Source organism: Heterocephalus glaber, unplaced genomic scaffold (assembly GCF_053883595.1).
Source record: "Heterocephalus glaber isolate CG9 unplaced genomic scaffold, H.glaber_assembly_v1.0 deba00001457, whole genome shotgun sequence".
In the NCBI taxonomy this organism is placed as follows: Eukaryota; Metazoa; Chordata; class Mammalia; order Rodentia; family Bathyergidae; genus Heterocephalus; species Heterocephalus glaber.
This window is the reverse complement of record NW_028258305.1, coordinates 47,034,447-47,061,284: the sequence shown is the minus strand read 5'-3', so window position 1 is coordinate 47,061,284 and position 26,838 is coordinate 47,034,447. Positions and strand designations below refer to the sequence as shown.

The 26,838-nt window shown below is 43.0% G+C and overlaps 1 protein-coding gene and 1 pseudogene across 1 annotated transcript; one reads left to right on the top strand and one right to left on the bottom strand.

Moving 5' to 3' along the window:
* Positions 1-1,417: 1,417 nt before the first annotated feature.
* On the bottom strand, positions 1,418-25,236 carry Laptm4a (lysosomal protein transmembrane 4 alpha). Its single transcript, XM_004839042.3, has 7 exons — positions 24,983-25,236; positions 8,086-8,206; positions 6,116-6,192; positions 5,899-6,021; positions 3,713-3,808; positions 3,135-3,233; positions 1,418-2,028 (listed from the first exon to the last, which is right to left on the bottom strand). Exons 1-7 carry the CDS (start codon positions 25,091-25,093, stop codon positions 1,954-1,956), a joined length of 702 nt encoding a protein of 233 aa, XP_004839099.1. The 5' UTR covers positions 25,094-25,236; the 3' UTR covers positions 1,418-1,953.
* LOC147827087 (nuclear cap-binding protein subunit 2 pseudogene) lies at positions 13,978-14,859 on the top strand (annotated as a pseudogene).
* Positions 25,237-26,838: the final 1,602 nt, after the last annotated feature.

Genomic DNA, 26,838 nt, shown 5'->3' with positions numbered 1-26,838 from the left:
CTGCCCTGGAGCCAGCTATGGACTGAAACCTCTACAAACTGAGCTAAAATAATTTGTCAGGTATTTAGTCCCAACAGTGAAAAAGTAACAAGGACACTTCCTTCCACTTTTTATGCAGAAACAAAGTAAGATCTAGTTCAGAAAAGCCACCCTTGATTGCAGTGGTCTAACTATAAAGGTACACTCCCAGACAGAGGTAGGTGCTCGTGAGTTCACAGGAAACCATTCTTTGAAAGACCTGTAAGGTGACGAGTCTGGTGGTGTGTATAAAGCCTTCACTGCTGCGCTATCGAGATGAAAGGGAGGGTGGTGCCCAAAATTAGTTCGCTCCTAGGCTATTCTATCCCCTTTAAAAATAACGTAACTCGGGTACCTAACATGCTGTCTTCATGTCTGCAGTGGAATAACTACGACAGCCAAGCAGAATAATCCATCATCTTCTAGTTACTTGTACATGTGTGAGGGTACTGAAAAGCACCTAAAATCCCCAATTTCTAGCGTTCAGTACCATTCACTATCGACCACGCCACATGAGATCTCCAGACTTTTACTCCAAAAGACACTTATTTGGTCCCCCTTTTACGGTCAACTGATGCATTTTGATTTGAATTATTTTTCATGACCTCATTACCTAAATGATCAGAACATAAAAACAGCTCGCTACATTCTTTTTGTCAAATCAGTATTGGAGAAATAGCTGGCCTGTGATCCAAGAAGTATCTTCACCTTAGTAGTTCTAGGCTGGGCACGGTGGTGCATGCCTATAATCCCAGATCTTGGGAGGCTGAGGCAGGATTACTGCGAGTCCAACACTGGAACAGGCTGAACAGTGAGTTCCAGGCCAGCCTGAACTACACAGTGAGACCGTCTCAAAAAAGTCCTGAGCTACTATATTAAAGAAGTGCTCCCTAAGTCTACGGTTTCTCAAATTGCAAAAACCCCCACAGCAGTCTGGGTACAATCACGCACCACATGTTTCAGCCAAGGACAGAAAATTACATAAATGATGCTGGTCCCAGACAATCCCAACAAGCTAAAAAATACTGACGTCCTAATACAATGCGGTAGTCACATGTTTGTGGCAATGCTGGTATAAACAAACCTGCTGTGCTGCCAGTCAGGTAAAAGCACAATGCATGTCACTGTGCACAGTACGTAACACTCGGCAGCAACAATTTACCTCGCTGTTTGAGAGCACACTTCTACTTGGCATTTACACTGGCAGCAGCTGCATGTCCCAACTGTACCAAGATTGGAACCACCTAGATTAGTAAGTGTACTCTATGATGTTCACAAGAGGAAAAACGGCCCGCTTCTCAGAATATAAACCTGTTATCACTATTTTGGAACAGAAAGTGTTAGGCTTTTGCTACCAAAAAAGGTTAAGTGTTAAAAAAAAAAACACACAAGAGAACAGTAAATATTTAAGAGATTTATTAAAGCATCTTATCCCAAAGGTGGAAACAATACAAATTAGAACATGCAACCGTCATCTTCCACAGTCAAATCCAAGTGTTATATATTTTGTTTTCATAGCTAAAAATTTCAAATCTTATACCCAACTCATTCTTCCTGAATACTGAATTCATTCTTCCTGAAATTATCCAGGGTAGCAAATAACCAAAATGCAAACCATTATATAAAGAAAGTGCAAAGTTAAAAAAGAAAATATGTGAAGAATACCCTCTTTCCGTTCCCACCCCCTATTACAGGCATACGATGGCACTTTGCTCTTGCTTAACCTAGATTGTCTTCAAAAAGTATTAACATGTAATAGACTTTAAAAAAGTTTAATAATGTCCAAAGAGTTCCTTAGTGTTTGAAAATAAATGCTTAAACAAAAAACAATGTATTTTATACCAAACAAGTTTGAAGAGCCCTGTATTGCGGCATACTGTAAAACAAACAAGACAAGAAGCTGGTATAAGGGCTGCTGACAAAGGCAGGCTGTCTTCAGGCCGGCAAGTAAGGAGGAGGTGGCTCTTTCTCCGGCATCTTCACGGCCATTTCATAGGTTGGCAAAACATACTAAATAGAGAGAGAACAAAATTACTTAAGATGATTCTCCTTTAAAATCTCTTCTGGAATAATTCAATTTTCAGATTCTGTGTCCTAAACAGGTGGTACAAACCTACAGGGAAGAGCTGAAGCAACTGTTGCGTAGTTCCTGAGGGTAAGGATGCCCCCGTAATCTGGAGCCTTACATGCAGGTGAGATAACTGCCCTGCACAGGCATCCCACTGCCGGGGAGGGATGGCGGGAGGGAGGAGGGCATGGGCGGATGGGCAGGCAGGATTCTTCCTCAGGGATAACTCGAGGCTACAAGGGCTCCCGGCCAGGTCGTGCGTGTCCCTACTCCCTACGTTCCCCTTTTTATCCCCTTCCCCACTGATAAAGTACCCTTGCCAAATACACCTCGGGGCTGAGGGTGTGTGTCCAGGGGCCCCACTGGCCACACCACAGGAAGGCTTCAGTGTGATACAGTCCACGAAGGGATCACGCGTCCTGTCAGGCCCTCTAGGGCAAAGGGAATACCTTTGTAGGAAAGTGGCCTTCTAACCTAAGTGACTCACTCTGAAGTTCTGACAAGCCACGCGTGGCCTGGTATGAGTAACACGTTCTGTGTGTTAAACCCTGCGAAGATGACATGGCAGCATTCAAACGCTATGAGAGGCCGGGGACGTAGCTCAGTGGCGCCGCACCTGCCTCACCAGTGCAAGGTCCTGAGTCCAATCCCCGGTGTGGGAGGGGCTATGAGAGGTGGACCCTCAACAGATTCATGGGAACCCACTGCATCCATTTCGCTGCAGACACACTGGCTCCCTATAGAGATGTTTTTTGAAAATAATACAAGTTTCAGTCAGGGGCACCCTGCCCCCAGCCAAGGCCACACGAGCCTAGCATGGCTGTTTCCAGTTTTACGTCCTACACAAACACAATGCTCAAAGGGACCACTGATGAGATGAGCAGTGAGACTCTCTAGCTTGAGAACCCAGGGCTCCAACTGGGAAATGCTAACTCCTACAGATTTAAAGTATTTATGCCCCAAACCATAGCGTTAGCAGATGTCAGAAAGCCAAGCCACACCAACTGGTACACGGCCGGTGAGGTTTAATGTATTAAATGGCATCTACCTGTGGAGGAGCTTCAAAAGCAGGGTACACGGCAATCTCTGGCACATTTCTGTTGCTGATGTATTTATAGCAGTTCCACACACAGTTGATTAGGTAAGCCTAGAAGGACAAAAGCAAAACTGACAAATGCTAGGAATCCAGGAGACGACTCACTCTACCATGCAGGTGACTCCAGTGCTGCCTCCCATGTTCCTGCTGGAAAGGACCTGACACCGAAGCTGGGCCCAGTCCAGGCCCCTCCCCATCCCCCCGGCCCCGGCCCCGGCCCCTGCCCCGGCCCCACGTAAACATCACAGGTTTCCCAGGAAACTGCAGCTGGTGTCTCCACTCAGGCCCACTTCTGAGTACTGGGAATTATCATCAATTTCCAAGATAAATCACAAACTGTTTTCAAAAAACATAAAGTCGCTCCTTAAAATTTGGGGAAGGGGCCTGACACCTCTAACCACTCCCGGGAAGCCGCCTCTGCTACTGTGCCAGAACGAACACGCCCCTGAGTCCTCAATCTACTGTGGCCTGTGAGGAGGTTCTAAGCACAGGGCCTGACTCTGAACCGCACCCACCCAAGACCATCTCACCTTAAAAATGATGAAGGTCACAAAGAACACAAGAACAATGAACAGCAGGCAACTGGAATCCAATGACAGGAGGTCATCTTTGTAGGGGAAATCCGGCTATGAAAACACAAAGTACACGTGCACGTTTATAGTATTCCGTGATCGCCCAAGGGCAGGGCAAGCATACAGACAAAAGACGACTAAAACTGTGCAGACAGGATTTAAGGCAAAGTGCTTTTAGAGGCCTCATTTCCATCAATGCATGCCATCAATCACTTAAAATGTACTTGTCTATATCCAGAGTATTTCTAAAGAATGTCATCCTCTAAAGGGGACTCTCGTTTGCCTAGAGGGTCTAAACTGAGGTAATTTTCTCTTTTCTACTATTTTCTATCTTTTGGCCTGGGGCAAAACAGACTTGTTGCTGGGTCGATGAATCAGAAGGTACTGAGTTCTACTGAAGTGTTATAAGCCATTCAATCCTACGTAAAGAAAACAATTTTTCTACAAGGCAACTGTTGGTCCAAATTCTTCTTCAGATGGATAATACGCAAGGCAAAATCGTATGACTTACCATGCTTTACTGAGAAGGACATACTTATTTAGCCCTAATTGTTGGCAAGGCAATGAGCTAAGTTTGTCAAGAAGGGCATTAGAGGGCTGGGGATGTAGCTCAGTGGCACCACGCCTGCCTGGCAAGCACAAGGTCCTGAGTTCCATCCCCAGAACCAGAAAGAAGAAAAACAAAAGAAGGGCATTAGAAAAGAAGAATTTAGGACCTATAAGCTGACCAGCCAAGGGAGTACCTTCTAATCTGAGTGGGTTAACTGAGTCAAACAGAAAAAACACTTGGATAAAAGGAACAGCAAATTCATTTTGATAGTTTTTTCACGAAGCCTTTTCTTAAAAGCCTCGGCCTTTAATGGAACTGCAGTGCTTCACATACATTTTCATGAATGTGACTCGTATGCATGGACAATGCTGACCTGAGACCGTGCAGAAGGCAGGGGGGCACCACTGGGCTGGGGATTCTCGGACAGACTCACCAGGTGCCATCAGAGCAGTGTGTAAGCTGGGCCAAGAGGCCTCGCCCGGGCCTCGCTCCAAGCTCCTCCCATCTGCCTCCTTCTGTGCCCACTGCCTCGGCACCTTTTAGTTTCCTGACTACACCATGCTGTGGGGCCTCAGGCACTCTCTTCTCTAGAACATTTTCTTCAGTATTTTGTCTCTTAATTCCAACTCAAATCCCTCAATGCAACTGAAATCTCACTTTCTAGGTGATGCGCACTCGCACACTTGCCTACTTCGGACTCCTTCCTCCTCAATGAATCTTGAGGACCAGCAGTGCCTTGCACATAAGAAGCAACCAACAAACATTTTCAGGATGAGTAAGTGGTACATTTGCTGGTATGCAAAACGGATTAGACAGGAATCTGGAATCGGAGAGAAAAGCCCTAAGGACAGTGTTAGGACTCCTCTCCCACTTCTGTCTGGACTCCACAGCTCTCTACAAACCTCCCCATGAAGCCCTGCGTAGGCCCCCGGCCAGTGTGTTCCCTGCCCCTCCACTATTCAGCATTTTGTGACTTCCCTATTTATTGCTGCTGCGACAGCTGCACTTTGTTGTCCAAGGCAACATCTTTATATAACTTGATGCCCCAAACATATAGTTTACTCCCTAAAGAAAAGGAACTTAGGGCTGGGGATTTAGCTTAGTGGTGCCATGCCTGCCTACCAAGCACAAGGTCCTGAGTTTGATCCCCGGTACCCAAAAAAAGGGGAAAGACCAGGAGCTTCTATCCACAGCATCCACCAGTGGTGCCTGGCACAGGGCAAGTGATAAAGCAGGCACTCAGTTATTTACTATGGACGATGGAAAGACAGACGCCAATCATTTAATGAGCCCAAACACGATTCCACTTCTAGTTCACTGAAAACAAAGAGCTGAGGCACTACTTGCATACTATCCATATCAGGATCTTTTAATCCTGGACTGTCTAAACAGTATGATAAGAAGATATTCTATTTTCATCTTTTTAAAAATTTTTATTAGTACATGTTCACTACTTTCACCTACAGGTTTTAACATGGTAGTAATTTTAGGTACTTTGACAGGAATATAACAAAGTACCTAAGGCTGATTCAGGATTTCCATTAAAATATTTTACTTAAAAATTTTAAAAAGTTTAATTGGCATACACACTTACTAACTGATCCAGATATTCTTTGATTCTTGGCAAGTAAGTAAGAGAGCTGATGGCAACCAGGCAACTCAGAACAAAGTCAAAAAGCCGGTAACAGAAGAATGGAATCAGCCAACCCACTTGATACTGTGAAAGAAAATAACATTTTAGCACATATATGAAATTACTAGCTACCACTCAGTAACAGTCAAACTCTAAAGTCACAAGACAGCATACTTACAGAAATTGCTCCATACACCAGCATTGAACTGATTATAAACATAAGAACAGAGACAGCAAAAAGAACACAGGCATTATCTAAGGAAACAAAAACAAAAATTTAATTAAGCTACTTATACAACAAAAAGAACATAACTCCTCCTGACAAAATATTGTAGCAAATATTTAAATACATTTTCAAAATTGTCTATATAAAGATCTAAGACCAAGAAGCAAAAAACATCTAAGTCTCAGCATTAAGAATGCCTGCCTCGCAAGGGCAAGGTCCCAAGTTCAATCCCTGGTACCAAAAAAACCCCCCAAAAAACAACAAAAGAAATGAATCTTGGGCTGGGAATGTAGGTCAGTGGCACTGAACCTGCCTGGCAAGTGCAAGGTCCTGAGTTCGATCCCCGGTACCGGAAAAAATTAAAAAGAAATGAATCTTGAGAAATACATACACAGGTCTTTTTTGTTAAATGGCTGCAGCAAGTCACTGTTTAGGATGCGTGTGGACCATGTACTCTGCTAGGGAGACGGTCCCTGTCCCTGATGGGTCCACTAGCCTTCAGGTTCAAAGAGGTAACTATAATCCAGTGGGGCGAGGGTTGTAATATAGGCAGTAACAATTAGCCTGCCCTGGGCAATCACAAAAATGTGAAAAAAATGATGTAAGTTGGGTCTCATGAGATGAATAGGGTTTAATGGGAAGGAAAAACTGTTTGTTTAAAAGACAGATGTATTTCACACCAAAAACCATAGATGCCAGCTCCAGCATTAGAGAAAATACAACCTAAAACTCAAATGAAATTAACTCCACAGACAATAAATTTAACAGATATAAACCTTCATACATGGATCACAGAAGGCCATAAATGTAATGAAGCTCAGAACATATTAAAGTGAATCTAAAACTTGAGAAATGAGATCCTATAATATAAATACACATGTGAATTGGGAACATTTCTCTTAAGTGAAACTAAAAACCATGTAGAAGTTGTTTGCACTGAAATGTCTAGGGCACAATTCTGTCCAAGTACTAAGTTCTTTTATAATTTACAATAAATACAATCTCAACTGGAATTTTTCTGTGCGTTTATTTTTTTGATTTTGTGAGACAGGGGCTCACTATGTAGTTCATCCTGGCCTTGAACTCACTATGCAGCCCAGGCTGGCCTCATACAGCAATCCTCCTGCCTCAGCCTCCCAAGTGCTGGGATTATAGGTGTGGACTTATTTTAGAGACTGAGGAATAAAAAGGCTTCAAAGGGCAATTTATATGAACATTTCAGGTTGACTCTTTTTAATACCAGTGTGAAGTCTATATATAACACAAACAACTGAACTATATGTAGAATTATGATCCTGAACAAATTATAACACCAAATATTCAAGTAATTTATATTTTAACTCCCTGGGCAAATCTCCCACCCCAACTACACTAGTCAGCTAGCCCCCGAAGGTTTACACTTCTTTTTTTTTTTTTTCTTTTGTGGTACCGGGGATCAAATTCAGGACCTTGCACTTGCAAGGCAGGCATGGTGCCACTGAGCTACCTCCCTGGCCCTACTCTTCATTTTCATTTGCCCTTTCCCTTCTGTCCCCGTTACCTGACAGTGTCAAGGTACACAATTGCACAGAGTTCTCAAAAGCTTGGCAGTCAGTCTACTACCTCTTCTGGCTAGAAATCCTTTATTGTAATTTCCACTGAATATGTTTGAAAAAAAGTCATCAAAAGGGCTGGGGATTTAGCTCAGTGGTTCTGCCGCCTGCCTCGAAAGCTCAAGGTCCTGAGTTTGATCCCTAGTACCAAAAAAAAAAAAAAAAAAAATCTAAAAATAAGTCATCAAAATACAAGTAGCTGCAATAACACTTATCTTTATTATGCAACTTACTTAACCCTTTGAAGTATAATTTGGGCATACTTTAATCAATATAAACTGGCTTCAGATGCATAAAATTAGGAAAGCACAGTTTCAACTAGAAACCTACCGGCCATCCTCTCAGATGAATAGTAGTTACCAATGACTTCATACTGAATGTTGACAGCTGGCATTGAGTTTGGATGAGTCACCTCCACCGTCAGCAAAATTGCCATCAGCAGGTTTACCACCTGCAGAGGAACATTTTATCAATTACATTCATCACTTTCAGGAACAGTCCAGCAAAATCTCTAGATCCTATCATATTTAATATTCTTTTACCTGAAGTAACAAAGATACAAAATGCATAATTATCACCATGGGAACACTTTAAAAATAAACAAATAAATGATAAATGATAAAATGATCAAATTAAAATTAAAGCTTAGTATCAGCCATGTCAGAGATAAGATTCTTAATCCTGTGTTAATACACCAAATAAAAACTTTGTGCCACAAAAATTAAAACCAAGGAGTCACTAAAAACTTCACATTCCATGGCACAACCATTCATCTAACCATTTCAGAATTTGTTTTTGGAGGAGCTGCTGTTGATCATACATTCATCCTTCAGATGCCTGAAACCCTCCACAACATCAGTGGAGACCGCTGACAGAGAACTCTTACTGTTTCCTCTAGAGCTGGATTCAAACGCTGAGAAGACTTTCCAAAGTCCTAGTGATGTCACTTAGCTCCCTTCCTAAATAAGTGGTCCTCTAACATCTAAACGGACTTCCAGATACCGCCTCTCCTAGAATACACACACTCAAGTCCTCAAACCGTCCCTCTGCCAGCGTGCTACCCGGCTTCTGTTCGTATTCCTCTCTATACTGGCTCTGGTACAATGGACTCTATTCAAATGGGGTTAAGATCAGGCTGGTCACAACACAAGATCCCAGCATCCCCATTCTAGCTAACAAATTTTAATTAATGCAAGCTAGAATTGCACTGGCTCTATACTTTTTTGGTACCAGGTTCGAACTCAGGACCTTGTGAGTGCGAAGCAGGTGGCGGCACCACTGAGCTCTATCCCTGGCCCGTTTATACAGTTTCTGAATTGTCACATGACAGCAACTCTAGAACACAAGAATTGTTTTTCACACTCAACCCTGCTAAGCTACCTCCTGTAACCTGGTTCAGAGGCCAGGCATAGGCCTTGCACGTATTTGTAAGTGAATTGCATCTTACTACATTCTTGCTCATGAGATTTTCTGGATCTGGATTTTTTTGGTACCAGGAATCGAACTCAGGTCCTTGTGTTTGTGAACTAAATCTCCGGCCCCTGGATCTGGATTTTGACATCCTGCAGACTTTCATTCTCCTTCCCCCTTCTCGCATCTCTACCCTCAGCTTCCTGCATTTGAAAATGTGATCAGCATGTAATAATCAGTATCTCTGTCTAAGTCACTACCTAAACAAAGCTACCGGGAGCTGCCCCCCACTAATCGGCAATCTGAATAAAACTCATCTGGTCCAGAAGCACAGCCTGAGACCGCTAAACATCTTGCTGAAATCCCATCATAGTAAGTGAGGGATGTTCCCAGTCCAAGGCAGCGGTAAATCCATCTAAAAGGAAACTGGGTCAGTCTATAGCTTGTAGCTGTTTACCACCCCTGCAGTGACCCTGGAGGCACGACCGCCCTCAGGAGCTGGGGAACAGCTCTGTCAAAGACTTAACCAGAAAGCTCCACAGGATTGGAGCTGGCCTTTCTTATCCAAGGTTCACAGAGTTTCCCCTTCTCCCCTTTGTACAAATAACAATATTTGATACCTTCAAAAATATGGAAACCCTATCAGCAACATTTTAAATGAACTGTATTATGTACTTCTCTCTTTTTGACCATGAATAATAAAGAAAATACAAGATATGCTTTTTCTCGGGCCGGGGATTTAGCTCAGTGGTTCTGCCGCCTGCCTCGAAAGTGCAAGGTCCTGAGTTCAATCCCCGGTACCAAAAAAAACCAAAAAGAAATGCTTTTTCTCTTTACCAGTTCAAGTCATTTCACATATATTCTCTGAACAAGCAGACCATGTTATCTTTAAGTCAGGTGATCTAAACAATGTCACAAGATCAAAAATCAACCAGTATTTTTACTGAGGCTATCCTCTACACCAAGTATATCTGCACTTCGAACTGCACCTATTCCTACCAAATGACTTGCAAAGTAAATACTTTTAAAGCCCATGAACATATGTGCAAAGCGCAATTCCGTACGACTAATTCCTAGCCAGTCTTTACAGACAGGGGAACGTAGCTGGGGAGTAGAATCTGACCTGGCTAACCACTGCGAAGACACTGCCCTTGGTGATACAACACCCCATTCCGCAGCCTCCAGGTAGAGTGCACTGCTGTGCTCTAGTGACTCACTGTGACTCACAGTGTACAAACCAGTGATGTCAGCTGATCACGCACTTTGTCAGATCACCCATGTGACTTTACAACTTGTTGAGTGCACCGAAGGCCTATTTGTGATTTATATATTGCATGGAATTTTCTATTTGAGTTTGACATGCAGAATCATTTTTATTTTCATGGCAAGTGACAGTCCTAATAGCTCAGCTAATTTGAAACTAATTTGCTGGGTAAAAGGAAAAATGGTGTTTGTCTTTGGTAAATGTTTGAAGGAAAAAAAAAGATTCAGTAAAGCTAAATAAATTTGTGTTAAGTTCAACTGACAGAAGGAAGAGCCAGGATTCAAATGTGGTTTTCAAGACAAGCTTCTCAGCACTGTGTGATTACCTACAACCACTCCTAAATGACTCCTGCCTGAGGTCTTTCCAAAACTTAAAGCTGTAAAACATTCACACTTTGCTCTTTAAATAAGTATGTTCAGTAGTATGCCTCGAGTATCCTTCAACTGTGGAGAGAACCTACAAGGGACAATCATACTTTGAAGTGGCATCCCAGCTGAGGGCTGATCTTTTGTTGCCCATTTCTGTTGTCTATTTTTATACCAGTATCATACTGTTTTGGTCACTATAGCTTTGTTGCCTAGTTAGAAGTTGTGTAGTGTGATGACTCTACCTTTGTTCTTTTTGCTCAAGATTAGTTTGGATTTGGACCCTTAAATTTCAAGATTTTCTTTGTATGAGTGAAGGACTGACATTTCAGTAGGGGTTGCATTCCATCTGTACACGGCTTTGGGTAGTATGGACATTTTAACAATACTAATTTTTCCAGTGCAGACACATAGGATATCTTTCCACTTATTTGTGTCCTCTTTAATTTCTTTCGTTTCATAGTTTCCACTACTGAAGTGTTTTCACCTCTCAGATAAACTGCTCCCAAGTCTGTCGTGTTAGCTGCTGCAAATGCGACTGCTTTATCTCTCAGCTAGTTTACTACTGGCATACAGAAATACTGCTTTTTCTGTTAGTTTCATGTTCTGCAACTTTACTAAATTTGACTCTGGAAGTTTGCTCAGTCTTTAGGACTTTCAATATATTCAACTGTGTCATCTGCAAATAGGGACAATCCAACTTCTTCCTCTCCAATTCAGATGTACTTTTTCTCCCCTAACTGCTGTGGGAAGAACTTCCAATACTATGCCAAATTGGACTGGTAAGAGGCATCTTTTATCTGGCTCCCAATCTCAGAGGAAAAGCTTGCAGCTGTTCCCCATCCAGTAGCTAGCTGTGGGTCTGTCCCACATGGCCTAACGTGCTGAGGTATTTTCCTCATATACCCAATTTGCTGACTTTTCATCATGAAAGGACATTGAAGTTTATCAACTACTTTTTCTGCATCTATTGAAAGTCATAAAACTTTGTCCTTGATACTGTAGATTTATCATTTATTGGTTTGCATATGTTGACCCATTTTGGGGGTGAACCTCACCCGATCATGGTGAATTATCTTTTTAGTATGGGGCTGAATGCAGTTTGCTAGTGTTTTGTTGAGAATTTCTGCATCTGTGTTGATCAGGGATATTGGACTGTAGTTTGTGTGTGTGTGTGTCTCTGTCTACTTTTGGTAACAGGATAATACTGTCCTTGTACAATGAGTTTGGCAGAATTCCCATTTTGGGGGAAAAATTTGGAAAAGAATTGATATTAGTTTTTCTTTAAATGTTTCATAGTATTCAGTAGTGAATGAAGCATCAGGTCCTGACTTCTCTTTGTTGGAAGACTTTTTTTTTTTTTGGTACTGGGGATTGAAATCGGGTCCTTGCGCTTCCGAGGCAGGCGCCAGAACCACTGAGCTAAACCCCCGGCCCCTTGGAAGACTTATTACTGATTCAATATCATTATTTGTTATTGATCTGTTCAGATTTCTTTGAACCATCTTCATGGTCCAACCAGTGGCATGTATTTAAGAATTTATCCTTTTTAAGGTTTTCCAATTTATTGGTATATAGTTAATAGTCCCTTAAAATCTACTGTATTTCCGTAGTATTAACTGTAATGTTTCCCTTTGACCTCTGATTTGAGCCCTCTCTTTGTATTAGTTTAATTAAGACTGTGTCAATTTTGTTTTTCATTGTTTTGTTGATCTTATTATTTTCTGGCCTTTTTTTCTGCTCTGATCTTGATTCTTTCTTTCCTACTGATTTTCCCAGACAGGGTCTCCCTGTGTAGTCCAGGCTGTCCTTGAACTCACAATGTAGCCCAAGCTGGCCTGGAACTTGCCGCAATCCTCCTGTCTCAACCTCCAAAGCACTAGGATCATAGGTGTGTGCCTTCATGCCCAGCCCTCTACTTTCTTGGTGTAGGCATTTTCTGTATAAACTTCCATCTTAACACTGTGTCTCATAGGTTTGAATAAGCAGTGTTTCTTTCTCATTTTCATCTGCTACAAGACAATTTTAAAGTTCTTTTAACTTCTTCACTGACCTCATTTTTCAGGAGAATGTCATTTAATTCCCATGAATTTACACGATTTCCACCATTCTGCCTATTACTGACTTCTAGTTTTATTGCATTGTGGTCAGAAAAGTTACTCAATATATGATTTTAATGTTTGTGGCCCAACTTAAAATCTATCCTGAAGAAAATCACTATTCTCCAGATTTCCCACAGTATATTTTGTCCCAATCCATAAAACAGTACGTTTTCTCCAGGGCATCATGATAAGGGTTTCACAGGCAGGGAACACACACGGAAACCAGTCTAAAGGCTAAGTAAAGAAGTGTCACCTTGAGACAGGAGGTAGGAGAAACTCCTGGAAGGAAGTGGCTCGAAGGCCAGAGGGAAAAGAGGGAGCTGGCTCTCCTTACATCAGAGAATGGCAGGTTCTGACAACTGGGCCCAGCCAGGAGGACACGAGGGCACAGGGTGGCCCAAGATGAACTCTCTGGGCCCCACAAAGAGCACCCACCTTGACTGACTAAGCTCTGCCTGGGGTGTGCGCTGCAGAAGACCCTGGGCAGCTGGGAGACATGGCCCAAGCCCTCATTTTGTAACCTCACGTACACTTCGGTTAGAAATGCTGCCCTGCTGGAGGGGCTCAGGGCGCCCTGCAGCTCCTCAGAAGACCAAGCAGACACCCAGCCACTGCCCCAAGAGACAGCCTTGGCCCTGACCGGACTGAACTGTGTGCCAGGCCAGAGGGCGACTCCCGGCCTGTGACAACAGACCCGACCGAGGCCGAGCTTCTTCACTGCCCGACTCCCACCCTCCCCCTGGAAAACACATCCTCCTCATAAATCTACGCTGTCATCTCCACTTCTGTGTCCGCTCGGTTCTCAGTCCAGGACAGTCACAACCCAGACAGCACTTCCATGAAGACACGGCCGGCACCGTGGGGGGGGGGGGTGCCAGGTCAACATCCAATGGTGATGGCATCGAGCTCCTGCCCTGCTGCCTGCTGCATCCAAACAACTCCCAACTCCCACAAAGCCCACCCAGGGGGAACGGGGAGGGAATCAAAAACCCTCAGAGCCAAATCATCTAAAGAATAACAGTGGAGGTAACAAAGCAGACCAACAAGGTGCCTGGTGAATTCAGAAACAACTAAGTAGATAATGATCAGCAAGTCCACAGACAAGGCTGAGGGGCTAAAGGAAGGGACGCGACACGAGTGCCCAGCACAGAGGATTAAGGCAGTGCGAGTAAGCACCACTCATCAGAAACCCAGGCTACTGAAAGTTCCATCAAAAGAATGGGCAGCTGGGAGTGATGACACATGCCTGTGAGCCCAACACTCAGGAGGCTGAGGCGGGAGCATCGCCTTGAGTTGGAGGCCAGCCTGGGCTCCACAGTGAGTTCTAGGCCAGCATGAACTACGTAGTGAGACACTGCCTCAAAACGAAAGTATCAGTGGCAGAAGTGGCAAATGTGAGGTCAGAGTGTCGGATCCAGAAGACAAGGCTGCGGGTTGTGGTCAACTGACACCTTAGAAACGAGAGAACATGGCCAGAGCTCCTTAGCTGTTCGCAGGGTAGCAGTCTTTCCTTGGCTCTCAGCCTCCTGTCAGATGGCCTCCAAGGCGTGCGCAGTGGCTCCTACGTGCAGCTGAGCAGGACCAGCACTCTCGGGGTACAACGTAGAACATGAAAAATTACTGAAGAAAAGCTGTACATGCCATGTCAGACTCTTCCCTTTTACACAACAAAAACAAATTTATGAACTCTTCAGCAAAGTGGTGACATAAAGATTATTATGGGTCTGGATAAAATGAACAAAACAGCATGAGGCTTCTGTTTTGTGGAAGGCAGAAAATGCCATGCATTTCATAAACGGAACTCGTCTGGACAACAGGATCACTGGCACAGACCGGGACGCAGGCTTCAAGGAGGGCAGGCAGCACGGGCGCGGGAGTGCGGTCTGGAAGACAGGCTCGTGATGGGTACCGGAGGACTGTGAAGCAGGAAGAGGGCTATGGAAAACTCGCACAAGAGCAGTGAGTGGCAAGAGCTCCATCAATGCAAGATTCGCTTCATCGGACCTCTGAAGAAGTTACCAGAACCATTTTCTGTTACCAGATCAAAAAGTGTTCCTTGTGGCTGGGGATGGAGTTCGGTGGTAGAGCAAAAAGAGGTGTGTTCCTCAGAGCAGCAGACTCAGCCTAGGATGTTAATGTGTCAGCCAAAAATACCACACTTACAGGAAGACTAGAAAAATGTAAAAGTTTACATTCTGATGCTTGGGTCTAAGTAGGCTCATGATCTACACTGGAACTTGGAATGATTCTTTTTAAATTTGAAGTTTGCACGATGTAAAGTTCTTTAAGGTAAAATGGAGTTTTGCTATGTTGCACAGTTTTGCTGTAATTAGGAAGAGTTGTCTGACAACTGCATTTGTTCTCTATGTTGAGTTCTAATCTCTAAAAGCAAACTTTGTCCTTCCTAAGTATTTGGCACAGAAGCCTGAGGTCTCAGGATCCGCCCTACATTTGTGCTTTAGTGCAAGACTTGAGTTCTGCTAAACACATTTTTTTCAAAAGATGTAATGTTTTGCCTAAAGCTAAAAAAGAAAGTCTAACACAGAGACCCTTAAAGAATTTATTTTGCATTTGTAAAGCAAGCGATGATTTCTTATGTGTGAGTATAATTTTCCCTAATTAGAAAAAATACAAAATGTTTTCATCTAGCAAAAAGGGCCGGGAATTTAGCTCAGTGGCGCTGTGCCTGCCTTGCAAGTGCAAGGTCCTGAGTTTGATTCCCAGTATCGGAAAAAAAAAAAAAGCCAGAGCATCTTCCAACATCCAGTAGTATGTGAAGGTTGTGGCTGCAGTACTCTACTGTGAACATTTTTCACATCAGACTAAGTGTGGGTTTTCTCAGTCAATTCAAACTGGTTATTGGAATTTTTTAAAGCACTGTTAATACTTGTGAAGTAAGAAGAAACCAATTACATTTAATGATACACTATTCATTTGTATGTACTTTGAACTAATTTATATTCTTCTGTAGTAAGACATAACTTAGATTTCTAAAGGTCTTAAAACCAAAGATACTGGTTCTTATTTATCTTTTGTAACAGATTACAATAAAGCTGGACCAACTTACTGTCAAAAAACAAGAGAACATGAAAAACGGAACCAACAGATGCTAAATGATGCAAGGAAGACTAATCTAAGGTTAACTGGAATTAGTGAAAAGTCACAAGATGACACAAATGGCACAAAAAACCTGTTTACATACAGAAATAGCAGAAAACTTTCCAAATAAAGGAAAAGAATTTAATATACAGATAAGTGAGGCATATAGAACCTCAAATAACCACAATGAGAAATACTTCATAGCACATCATAGTTAAAATAATAGAAATCCAACACAAGAACAGACTTAAAAGCTGGAGAAAAAAAAAAAAAAGCTGGAGAAAAAGGAACAAATCACTTATGAAGGAAAACTCATTAGAATGACAGCAGACTTCCCAAACCAAACCGTAGGACCCGACCGGCTGTAGGACCTTCAGGTAAGATCGAATACCAATACCCCTCAATCTCGGCATGGACAACTAGTGGTACAAGCAGATGTAATCACTTCATTAGTCTTTTTACTAATAAAGTCTACAAGTACCCTGAATCTAGTTAGTTGCTTGAATATGAATAATTACTACCCAAAATATAAATAGTAAAGCTATTCAAATCAATTATCACAATAATCAACAATTTATTTCATTAAATTAAAAGAAATGTATTCAGTTATGAATACTTTATCATTAATTATTTCTCAAAATTTTAACATGGGGAGGAGGCTTCTGGGCTGCTGTACAACCCACCCCCACCCCACCCCACCCCTGCACAGAGGAGGTGAGCCGCTCCCAGCGCCGAGGAGGAGGCTTCCGGGCCACCGTAGCACGGCTCCCAGTGCAGAGGAGGTGAGCCACTAGGGCACCAGCAGCAGCCCCCACTTCAAAATGAGAAGACACATAAACAAGCCTCAAAACCAGACTTCCAGATCACCTACAGCACCCCCAAAGGGAAATGAGATGAAACAATCTGATACTCAGCCATCTGGGCTCTGAACTGGCAACAAAAGAGGACCTGGAGAAAATGAAATCAAATAATTTCTCAGATAACAACAGAGATTGTGCCCATAGTGCAAGACATGATTAATAAATCTAGAGAGGACACAGATAAAAAAATAGAGCAGCTGAGGAACATGATGGAATCCCAACATAGGAAACAAATGGAATCCATAAAAGAGATGCAAACAGATTTCCAGGAGATTAAAAACTCCACTGAAAGTCTATGCAGCAGAATGAGCCAATGTGAAGAAAGAATTTCAGATATAGATGATGAGATTGCAATTACTGACCAGGAAAATAAAAACTGCTTTAAAATTGTAAGGGACCATGAGAAATCAATCCAGCAGCTGCTAGACGATGCAAAGAAGAATAACATAAGACTAATTGGAGTCAATGAAGAAAGAGGAGAGAGTGCAGATGACATTAAAAAACTGTTCACGGAAGTGATGGCAGAAAACTTCCCAAGTAAGGGAAAAGAACGTGACATACAGGTAAGTGAGGCATATAGGACTCCAACTAGCCTTGATAAAAAAAAAAAACCAAACTACACATAGGCACAAAATAGTTAAGATTCCAGAAACCCAACAGAAGAACAAAGTTCTACAAGCAGTTAGAGAAAAGAAACAAATCACATACAAAGGAAAGCCCATCAGAATCACAGCAGACTTCTCAACACAAACCTTCAAGGCAAGAAGAGCTTGGACTGATGTGTTGCAAGCCCTAAAGGAAAACAGCCTCCAACCCAGACTGACGTACCCTGCAAAACTATCTTTCAAAATTGATGGAGAAATAAGACACTTTCATGACAAAGAGCACCTTAGGAACTTCATGAACACCAAACCAGCACTGCAAAAAATTTTAGACAATATCCTAGGAAAAGACAATGAGGATCACAACCCCCAAGAAGCCCAGCAGAATGAATCCATCAGGCACAACAAGAAATGAAAGCAGAGGGGGAGAATCCAACAAAAAGAAAAAGTCATGGCAATGATAAGTCAATAGGTATCAGTTATAACCATCAATGATAATGGTCTCAATTCACCAGTCAAAAGAAATAGACTGGCAGAATGGGTCAAGAAGCAAGATCCAACAATAGGCTGCATACAAGAAACACAATTCAAAAAGAAACTCATAGACTGAAAAGTTAAAGGGTGGAAAACAATACTTCATGCGACAGGAACCCGAAAAAAAGCAGGAGTAGCTATCCTCTTTGCAGATCAGGTGGATCTCAAACCAAAATCTGAAACACTTCTAGTCCCAAGAATTTCAGATAAGGGATACTCAACTTGTATGTACAAATCTATTGTGAACGTGTGTTTTCATTCCTCTTAACTAAAAACTTAAGAACAGAACAGTTGGTTCTTAATAGTAATACAAGAAATTTCTATATTGTTTTCCAAAATGGTTTTATCATTTTACATTCATATTAGCAGTATTCAAAAGTTCTAATTGGTTCACACCTAAGTTGGCATCTGTTCTTTTGAAACTTTTAACTTCATCTCCCTAAGGAGTGTATAATATGATCTTGTTACTGTACTGATTAGTATTTTTCTGATTCTAGTGTTGCACATCTTTCCTTGCACTATACTATTTATCATCTTCTTGTGTCTACTTTTTAATTGGGTTGTCTATTAATGAGCTGTAAGAGTTCTTTATATATCCTGGCCATAGGTTATATGTATTATAAATATGGTCTGTTTAAGGACTACTTTTCATTTTCTTAATGATGTCATTTAAAGTTCTAAATTTTGATGGAATCACATTTATCAATTTTTTTCTTTTATACATCATGTTTTTTGTATCCTAGGTAGTTCTTGCCTACCCTAAATTCATGAACATTTTCCCTTATCATTTCTTCTTAAAGTTTTAGTTTTAGTCTTTCATATTTAGGTTCATAGATCCATTCAAATTATTTTTATGTATGGAAATAAAGGGTTGAGGTTAATTTTTTATATACAGATACCAGGTGTTCTAGTACCATTTGCTGAAAACACTCTTTTCCTCTGCTCTTGAGTTGAGTTTATGTTCTATAAAATGTTAATGTTAAATAATCTTTCAAAACTCAGTGGGCCATACATGTGTGCTTCTATTTCTAGACTTTTATTCCAATGATCTATATGTCTTTCCTTATGCCAACACTGCCTTGATTACTGTATCTTTAAAGGAAGTCTTAAAATTAGGTAATAAATGTCTTCCAACACTGTTTTTTTTCTTTTTACTTTTCTAAGTCCTCTGTTACTTCTACATAACTTTTAAATTTCAAATTCAATTCTTCATTTATAGCAAGTATACGCAGACCTGAACTTTTATATATACCCTGTGTATTCTAATCCTGCTAAATTCAAATACAAGTTCTAGGGGCTCCTAGAGATTTCTCAGAATTTTCTCAGTAGATGCTCATTTCATCTACATATAGAGATTTTACTATCTTGCCAATCCTATGCTAATTATTTCTTTTTATTGCCAGACTATTTTGGTTTGGGCCTATGTTTCAAAGTTTAATGGACAGATTAACAGTAGGCATATTTGCCCTTGTTCCCCACCTTAGGGAGAAAGCATTGTATCTTTTCGATTCATATAAGGCATTTTTGCTGGAAGTATGGAGCACGTCTTATCTGTTGAGAAGGTTCTGTTCTACTTCTAGTCTCCTGATAGCTTTTACCATGAACAGCTGTAGAATTTATTCCAATACTTTTTCTGCAACTACTGACAGGACCATAGGGCTTTCTCCTTTCCTCTGTTAAAATGATGACTTATGGGGGTGGATCTTCCAATGCTGAACCAATACTGCCATCCCTATAATAAAACCACTTTCTACATACTGCCAGATCTAGCTGGGGATTTAGCTCAGTGGTTCTGCCGCCTACCTCGTAAGCGCAGGGTCCTGAGTTTGATCCCCGTTACCAAAAAAAAAAAGAAAAAAATTGCTACATACTGCCAGATCTGACTTCTAATAGTTTGTTTTGTTGAACAAATTTTTATCTATGTTCATACTTTTTTCTTCTATTATCTTTATCCAGTTTTAGTATTAGCACAACGTTGATTTCCTAAAATGAGGGGAGAAATGTTCCTTCTTTTTTTAAAATCTTTGATATAATTCATCAGTTAAAATATATTCGAGCTTGTTGTCATATAGGTAGGTTTTCAAGCTAGGAATATACTTTCTTTAATAGGTGCTATTCAAATTTTTATATTTCCTCCAGAGTCAGTTTCATTAATTTGTCTTCCAAGGTACTTCTCAGAGGTTGTCAAATTGGGCCGGGGATTTAGTTCAGTGCTTCTGGCACCTGCCTTGAAAGTGCAAGGTCCCGAGTTCGATCCCCAGTACCAAAAACAAAAAAAACAAACTACGAGAAGTTGTCAAATTTATTTCAAAAAAGATTTTTGTAATATGCTTTCTCTATCCTTTTAAATTCTGTAAAATCTGTGGTAATGTCCTCTAAATTTTGATACTATAATTTAAAAATGTATAATTGATATTCTGTAATAGGAAGAAAAGGTCTAAAGGAGTAGGGGAAGTGGGAGGGGCAGGGGAAAGGAAAGAAAGGAAAAGAAAAAATATGAGAAAAGGAAAAAAAATGGAAACAAAGTCTTTGCAAATAGAGAAGGGTGGAGGGGGTGAAGGGAGGGCAGGGGAAGGGGGAAAAAATAAGAACCAAGATACTCATGTAATGGTACAAGATCCCAATGATGAATGTAACTGCGTTTTATACCTAAAATGTACCAATAAACTTAATGGGAAAAAAATTTTAATATGGAAATATTGTAAGTACCCCTTTGCTGGTGTATAAAATATGCACTTATGACTGCTGTACCACAAATTCGCTGTTACATTTTTTACACCATTTTAATGTTTTCCTTAAGGAATTGTAATTGTACGACATCTGGTCTGCTAAACCAATGCCTTTCTTTGCGTTACTGCAATCAAAGACCCCCGAGAAGAGGCACAGGCCAGCTGGTGGGACAGTCAGGTATGAATCACAGCTAGTGAGAATTCAAACCAGAGCCACCTCAATTAGGACAGCACTGTCATGAATGTGTTAATGAAATGAAAAGGGAAGGTGGGCTGGACGTGGTGGTCCATGACTGTAATCTCAGAACTTGGGAGGCTGAGGCAGGAGGAGTGGCTCAAGTTCAAGGGCAGCCTGGGCTACATAGTGAATTCAAGGCCAGCCTAAATTACAGAGACCTTGTCTCAAAAAAAGGGGACTCCCAACATCATTCCTGGAAGCATTACCCTGATTCCAAAATGAGACAAGGATCCAAGCAAAAAACAGAACTACAGGCCAATCTCCCTAATGAACACAGATTCAAAAATCTTCAACAAGATACTGACAAACAGTGACAACAAATTAACAAAAAGATCATATACCAAGTAAGATTCATCCTAGCAAGAATGGATCAATATATGCAAATTAATAAATGTAAACAGAAGGACAAAAATCACATGATCATCTCAACAGATGAAAAAGCCTTTGACAAAATCCAACATACATTCTAAAATTAATAACTAAATTTAGTAATGTGGCAGGATACAAAGTCAATACACAAAAAATGAGTATCATTACTGTATACTAATAATGAACTCACTGTGAAAATCAGAAAATATCATTCACAATAGCATCAAAATTAAATACTCAGGAATTAACTTAACCAAGGAAGAGAGACCTCTACAACAAAAACTGCACCATTCTGAAAACAGACCAAAGAGGACATGAGAAATTGGAAAGATGTCCCATAATCCTGCATTCGTAGGTGTAATTCAGCCAACATGGCTAAACTCCCAAAACTGATGCAGACTGAATGCAATCAAAATCAAAATACCAATAGCACTTTTCACTAGTAATGAGAAATCTAGAGAACACAAACCTAAAGTTCATATGAAACCAGAGACCAGAATAGCAAAAGCAGTCCTGGGTAACAGGATAACAGAAACAAAACAAGGGCATCACAACCCTGATCCGAAATTACACTACAGAGCGGTGGTGATAGAACAGCACGGCACTGGCACAGAAACGAAGCCAGGATCCATGGAACAGAGCAGAGGAGCAGAGAGCACCCAGGCACGGGCAGCTACTACATTTGATCCTCAGTGAAGGGGCCGAAGCACACACGGAGGAGAGGCGGCCTCTTTTACACTAAGGGGGGCTGGGAAACTTATCTACAGGCGCAAGACTTGAATCTGCACCAGTATGTCACCATGTACTAAACTAAAGTAACAATGGATCGGGGTCTAAATGTTAAAGCAGAAACTCTGCTGGAAGATAAAATAGGCAAGGACTTTCTGAATAGAACCCTGGTGTCACAGGAAATAAAACCAAGAATCAACAATGGGATCACACAAAATCAAAAAGCTCTGTACAGCAAAGGAGACAACAGCTTGGAGTACAGGAAATGATTTTCCCAGCTCTTCCTCTAACAGACTAACATCTAGACAATATAAAGAACTCAAACAATTAGCTCCCTCCAAAATAAAAGACCCAATCAAAAAAGCGGCAACTAAGATGAGTGACACTTCTCAGAAGCACAGCTAGCCAACAAACACATAAAAACTGCTTAACATTGCTCACTATTAGAGAAATGTGAATTAAAACAACACTGACTCCAGAAAGAATGGCTATCAGCAAGAAATGAAAGAGCCAGGCATGATGGCACACACCTGTAAACCCAGCACTCAGGAGGCTGAGGCAGGAGGATGGCCACAAGTTTGAGGCCAACCTGGGCTCCATAGTGAGTTCAAGGACAGCCTAAAATACATAGCGAAACCCTGTCTCAAAAGCACTCTGGCTTCATTTTTTTTTTTCTTTTTCTGGAGACAGGATCTTGCTGTGTAGTTCAGGCTGGTCTTAAACTCAAGCCAATCCTCCTGCATCAGCCTTCCAAGTGCTGGGATTACAGGGGTGTGTCACTAACCCCGACTCAAATTCCTTCTTGAGAAAGCAATTTTAGGAATGCAAAGATTTAAATTTAAACTCATTCTGAAATTTTTAAAGCCAGGTATGCCTCTTTCAAATCTAAGATGGCAAAGGCTAACACCTCAGGAATGGTCCTTCTGGTAGGAATAATTCGTTCTGGCTTTTACTATGTCCCACAGACCTACTCAATACCATGCAACACCTCAGCCTGCAGTGTTACCATCACCTTAACCGCCAGAAGCCGGAGCAGGAACGCAGTCACACGGTTCGAGATTGGGCCCAGCAGGAGGGAGGGCTGCTCTTCCCAGTTCCCAAGAGCACACAGCAAGCAGAACACAGAGGTCTTGGCCCAGGTACCCTGAAGAGAATCATGAACATCCTCCCCTTCCCCACCTGGAGCCAAGGACAGCGCACCCTGAGGAGGAAGCCCCAGCTTGCACCAGCAAAATGCAGTTCAGACAGTCCTCCCTGGTTTACGGTGCGGTACCAGATTTCGGTGTCAATGTGCTAGTCTACGTCTCTCCCCAGTTAGGCCTAAGTTGTCTTTACACTGGCATTGACGTTTCACTTTCGAAAGTCACCAGCAATACTGGAGTCAATGATTCTCTTAATTAAGATAGTTCAATTGATTTAAGCAGTCTATGGTGTTCTACTAACCTGAAAAGTCCATGCAAAGTAGGAATAATTATAATTTTAAAAATTTACGAAATTAAAAGCATGGAAAAATATCTGTGAACCTTTTGCACATCCAGAGCTTCAACTGGGGCACGGCCTTAAATCCCTCACTCCCCATTTTGTTCAAGAACAAATACTCTTACTAAAGGTTTCCTCTCTGCATTCTTCGTTTCCTGCTTATCTCTCTGCTTTGCCCTACTGGTTTTACTTCCACGACCTAAGCCTATAGCATTGAAAAGCTGCCCCCAAGAGTGGAAATAAATACAGCCAACCCCACCGGGACGGCCAAAACACGGATGGGGTTATTTCCTTCCAGAGGAGGTACAAGTCCTCTGCTCCGTGCCTACAGGGAAAGATGTGAGAAGAAAGGAAAACGAAGCTTGTAGGCAAAAGTTCCAGGCCGAAGGACTCTTGCTTTCTGGGCTAAGTAGGAGGGCGGCGAGTCTTGGGGGCAGGGCAGTCTCTAAGCGGCTGGAGGTTCCTAAGGATTTAAATTATTCATTTAGATGATGGAAGGCAGGGCTAAGGGCAAACAAAAGAAGTTAAAGACCCGGACCCTCAGCAAAATGGAGAATAAAAGCAAGCTAGATAACAACGCAGCTGTCACTGACTATGTGATGCTCAGTATTACAAAGCAGTTAAAACACAGAAGAGGGGTTTTCTAAAGGAAAAACGTGACACAGAGCACCGCGTTCTGAACGCAAAGCATAAGAAACATGGAAATATTGCAAACTCCCCACACATTCACGTTCTATCGTTGCTCTTCTCAACTGCACGTTACAGTAAGACTAAGAAGCAGGCGATCAGCACAGGCGGAGGGCGGGGGGCCCCGACCAAGCGCTCGTCCAAACGGCCGCTAAGGCCCCAAGACCCCGGGCGGGGGACTGCGCAGCACCTCGGGCCGCTCCCTCCGAAGCCCCATCCACAGCGGCCAAGCGGACGCAACGCTAGGTTCCTCGCAGCGTCAGGGGCTCCGAGGACCGGGAGGGCCTGAAACCACTGCAGTCCGAGATCACGGGCGAGTGGACCTCAGCGTGGATCCCCCGCGAGCGGGCCCAACCGCAGCGAGTGGGCCCGCTGCAGACGACGGGGAGAGCACCGGGCCGCGCAGTGCCGCTCAGCGGGCCTGCTCAGCGGCTCGGCAAAAACTCGAGGCGGCGGGCCCGGGAGCCCAGCCCGCCTGGGAAGCCGCGGGGCGACTGCGTCACCAGAGGCTCTGTTCCCCACATCTCAACAAAAGCGGACCCGGACTCAAAAGCGAACAAGAAGCCGGACCACCCCGGCTTCTCTTTCCCTTTCAGGCCAAACAGCATCGAAACCAGGCTGCGTCCGCCACGACCCACGACCGCTTCCTGCGGGAAACCTCGGGGGCTCCGGGCGGGGCGCCCCAGGCCGTGCCACCCCCACCCCCAGTCCAGACGCCCCCGCGGCCCGCACATGCGCACTCCGCGGCCGGGTGCCTCACCATGTACCAGGTCCCCAGGACGATCGTCCCAGTGCGGACATGGCAGCAGCCGCAGCACCGGGTGCTGTAGAACCGGTCGCTGCGGCTCCTCTTGAAAGTCATGGACACCATCGGGAGTCTCAAAGGCTCGATCTTGGCCAGGCCCCTTCGAACTTTCCGCCCAGCGGTTAGAAGTCTCGGAGTCCAGACGACGCGTCTCTAACCCGCCTCCAGTCCCGAACCCTGCCAGCTGCTTGGCGCCTGCGCACTGAACGCGAAGGGCCGCTCTCGCGCGATTCGGCCTATCCGTTCTTCATCCAACTTCCGCCATACATAGACCCGGCCCCTGATTGGAGAAGCCTGGAGATTGACAAGACATTATGCCCAATCAGAAGTGCAAGTCGCCTCCGCAGTGGTCGGGAGTGGGGGCCAGAGCCGGCTCCTTGGGATAGTTTGGGTCGAGGCTAACCAGGTAGTTTATCATCACTGCGGTGAGGCAGTAAGAAAGAGGCATTTAATGGAGGGAGGGAGAAACGAGATGGAGTGGATGGCACAAAGCGGGCCCGAAGGGCTGTTCCGAGCGTCGTCTTTGGCACAGGCCCGGGCTGGTCACGTGACCCTCGCAATGGTGGGGCGGGGCCCGGGAAAGGGCAGGGCCTGGCCGCCCTGGAGCCGTCCTTCCTTCCCTGCGGGAAATGCAGGGCTCAGGCGAGGGGCGGAGTTCCGTTTCCGCCCTCCCTCTGAAGTCCCTCGGTTGGAGCGAAGAAAGTGGAAGAGCTTCTTAGCTGCTGGGTTTTTACACACACCCAGTTTGGAAGGAAGATTGTGAAACACAATGAAGCAGATCAGAAGATTGCTGGGTGTCTTTGGCCAACACCAGCCATCCTCTGGACACCCCACCTTTGTCTTGAGTACTCCGCACGTCTCTGTTCTTCGCACTTCATATCGAATCTTACCCTTGCTTGGTAAAAAGCCGTTTGCGTCATTTTGTACATTCATTTCTCATCATGACTTAATGTAGGTGGGTGCTTTAAATTCTTCTTGAAGCCAATTCTAACATCGTCTTGGAGCCCTCGTTAATTTGACGTGTTTATTTTATATTTACCCCCAGACTTGTGACGTTATCTTGAAAACAACAGTATGCAACTGTGGAAAATAATTGCATAGTCATAATCAAGTAAACACTGAATATTGAATGTTTCACAAAACATGAAGTATATATGTATAGGAGGATGAAAAGGGGAGAGGATTGATACTTCGTGGTAGAGCTGACAGATTCTAGGCTCATGACAACGATGAGCAAAGAATCGTGAATGTACATCAATGGTAAAGAGAAGTCTTCTACATTTGTTGAAAATAACAGAAAGATATGATCAGGGCAGGTCCAAACAGAAAAGTGGTGTTAGGACAACAGGGAAATAAAAAACACAGCACAGCACACAGATAAATAAGCCTTTTGGATTTTAAAAGATGTGCACCCTAGCCCAAGCGCCTCTCACGGGGTCTCTGGTTGAGATAGGATTGATTTACAGGGTGCTGAATCATCTCGGGCTTCTAGCTTTCAGGTCTGTCCCAGAGTTCACTTTGATTAAATTATATACGTGAAATGCAGTCCGTATGCACGAACCTTTAACAAGGTTCTAGTAGGGAAAGGGTTACTGAAGGTCAGGCAACAAAATCTAACAGGAACATGCTCAGACCTAGAGCTGCAGAGATATCCAGGGTCTTTATTGATTTATGTATTTTCTGCTTTTCTCAGGCCAATGGGAGGATTAGCACTGGGGTAATGCCCAAGTCCAAGCGGGTGGAGGGGAGTGGTTTTCCAGCCCCAGTTGTGCTGTCTCTACTCAGACTGGGCAAAAGTGATAAATCTTCAT

Excerpts from the sequence above, each read along its gene's own strand:
- Laptm4a (XM_004839042.3), bottom strand. The coding sequence starts at position 25,093 with ATGGTGTCCATGACTTTCAAGAGGAGCCGCAGCGACCGGTTCTACAGC. Across the intron at positions 8,207-24,982 it reads TCCTGGGGACCTGGTACATG|GTGGTAAACCTGCTGATGGC; the intron begins GTGAGGCACCCG and ends GTTCCTCTGCAG. Across the intron at positions 3,809-5,898 it reads AAGAATATCTGGATCAGTTA|CCGGATTTCCCCTACAAAGA; the intron begins GTAAGTGTGTAT and ends GTGTTTTCATAG.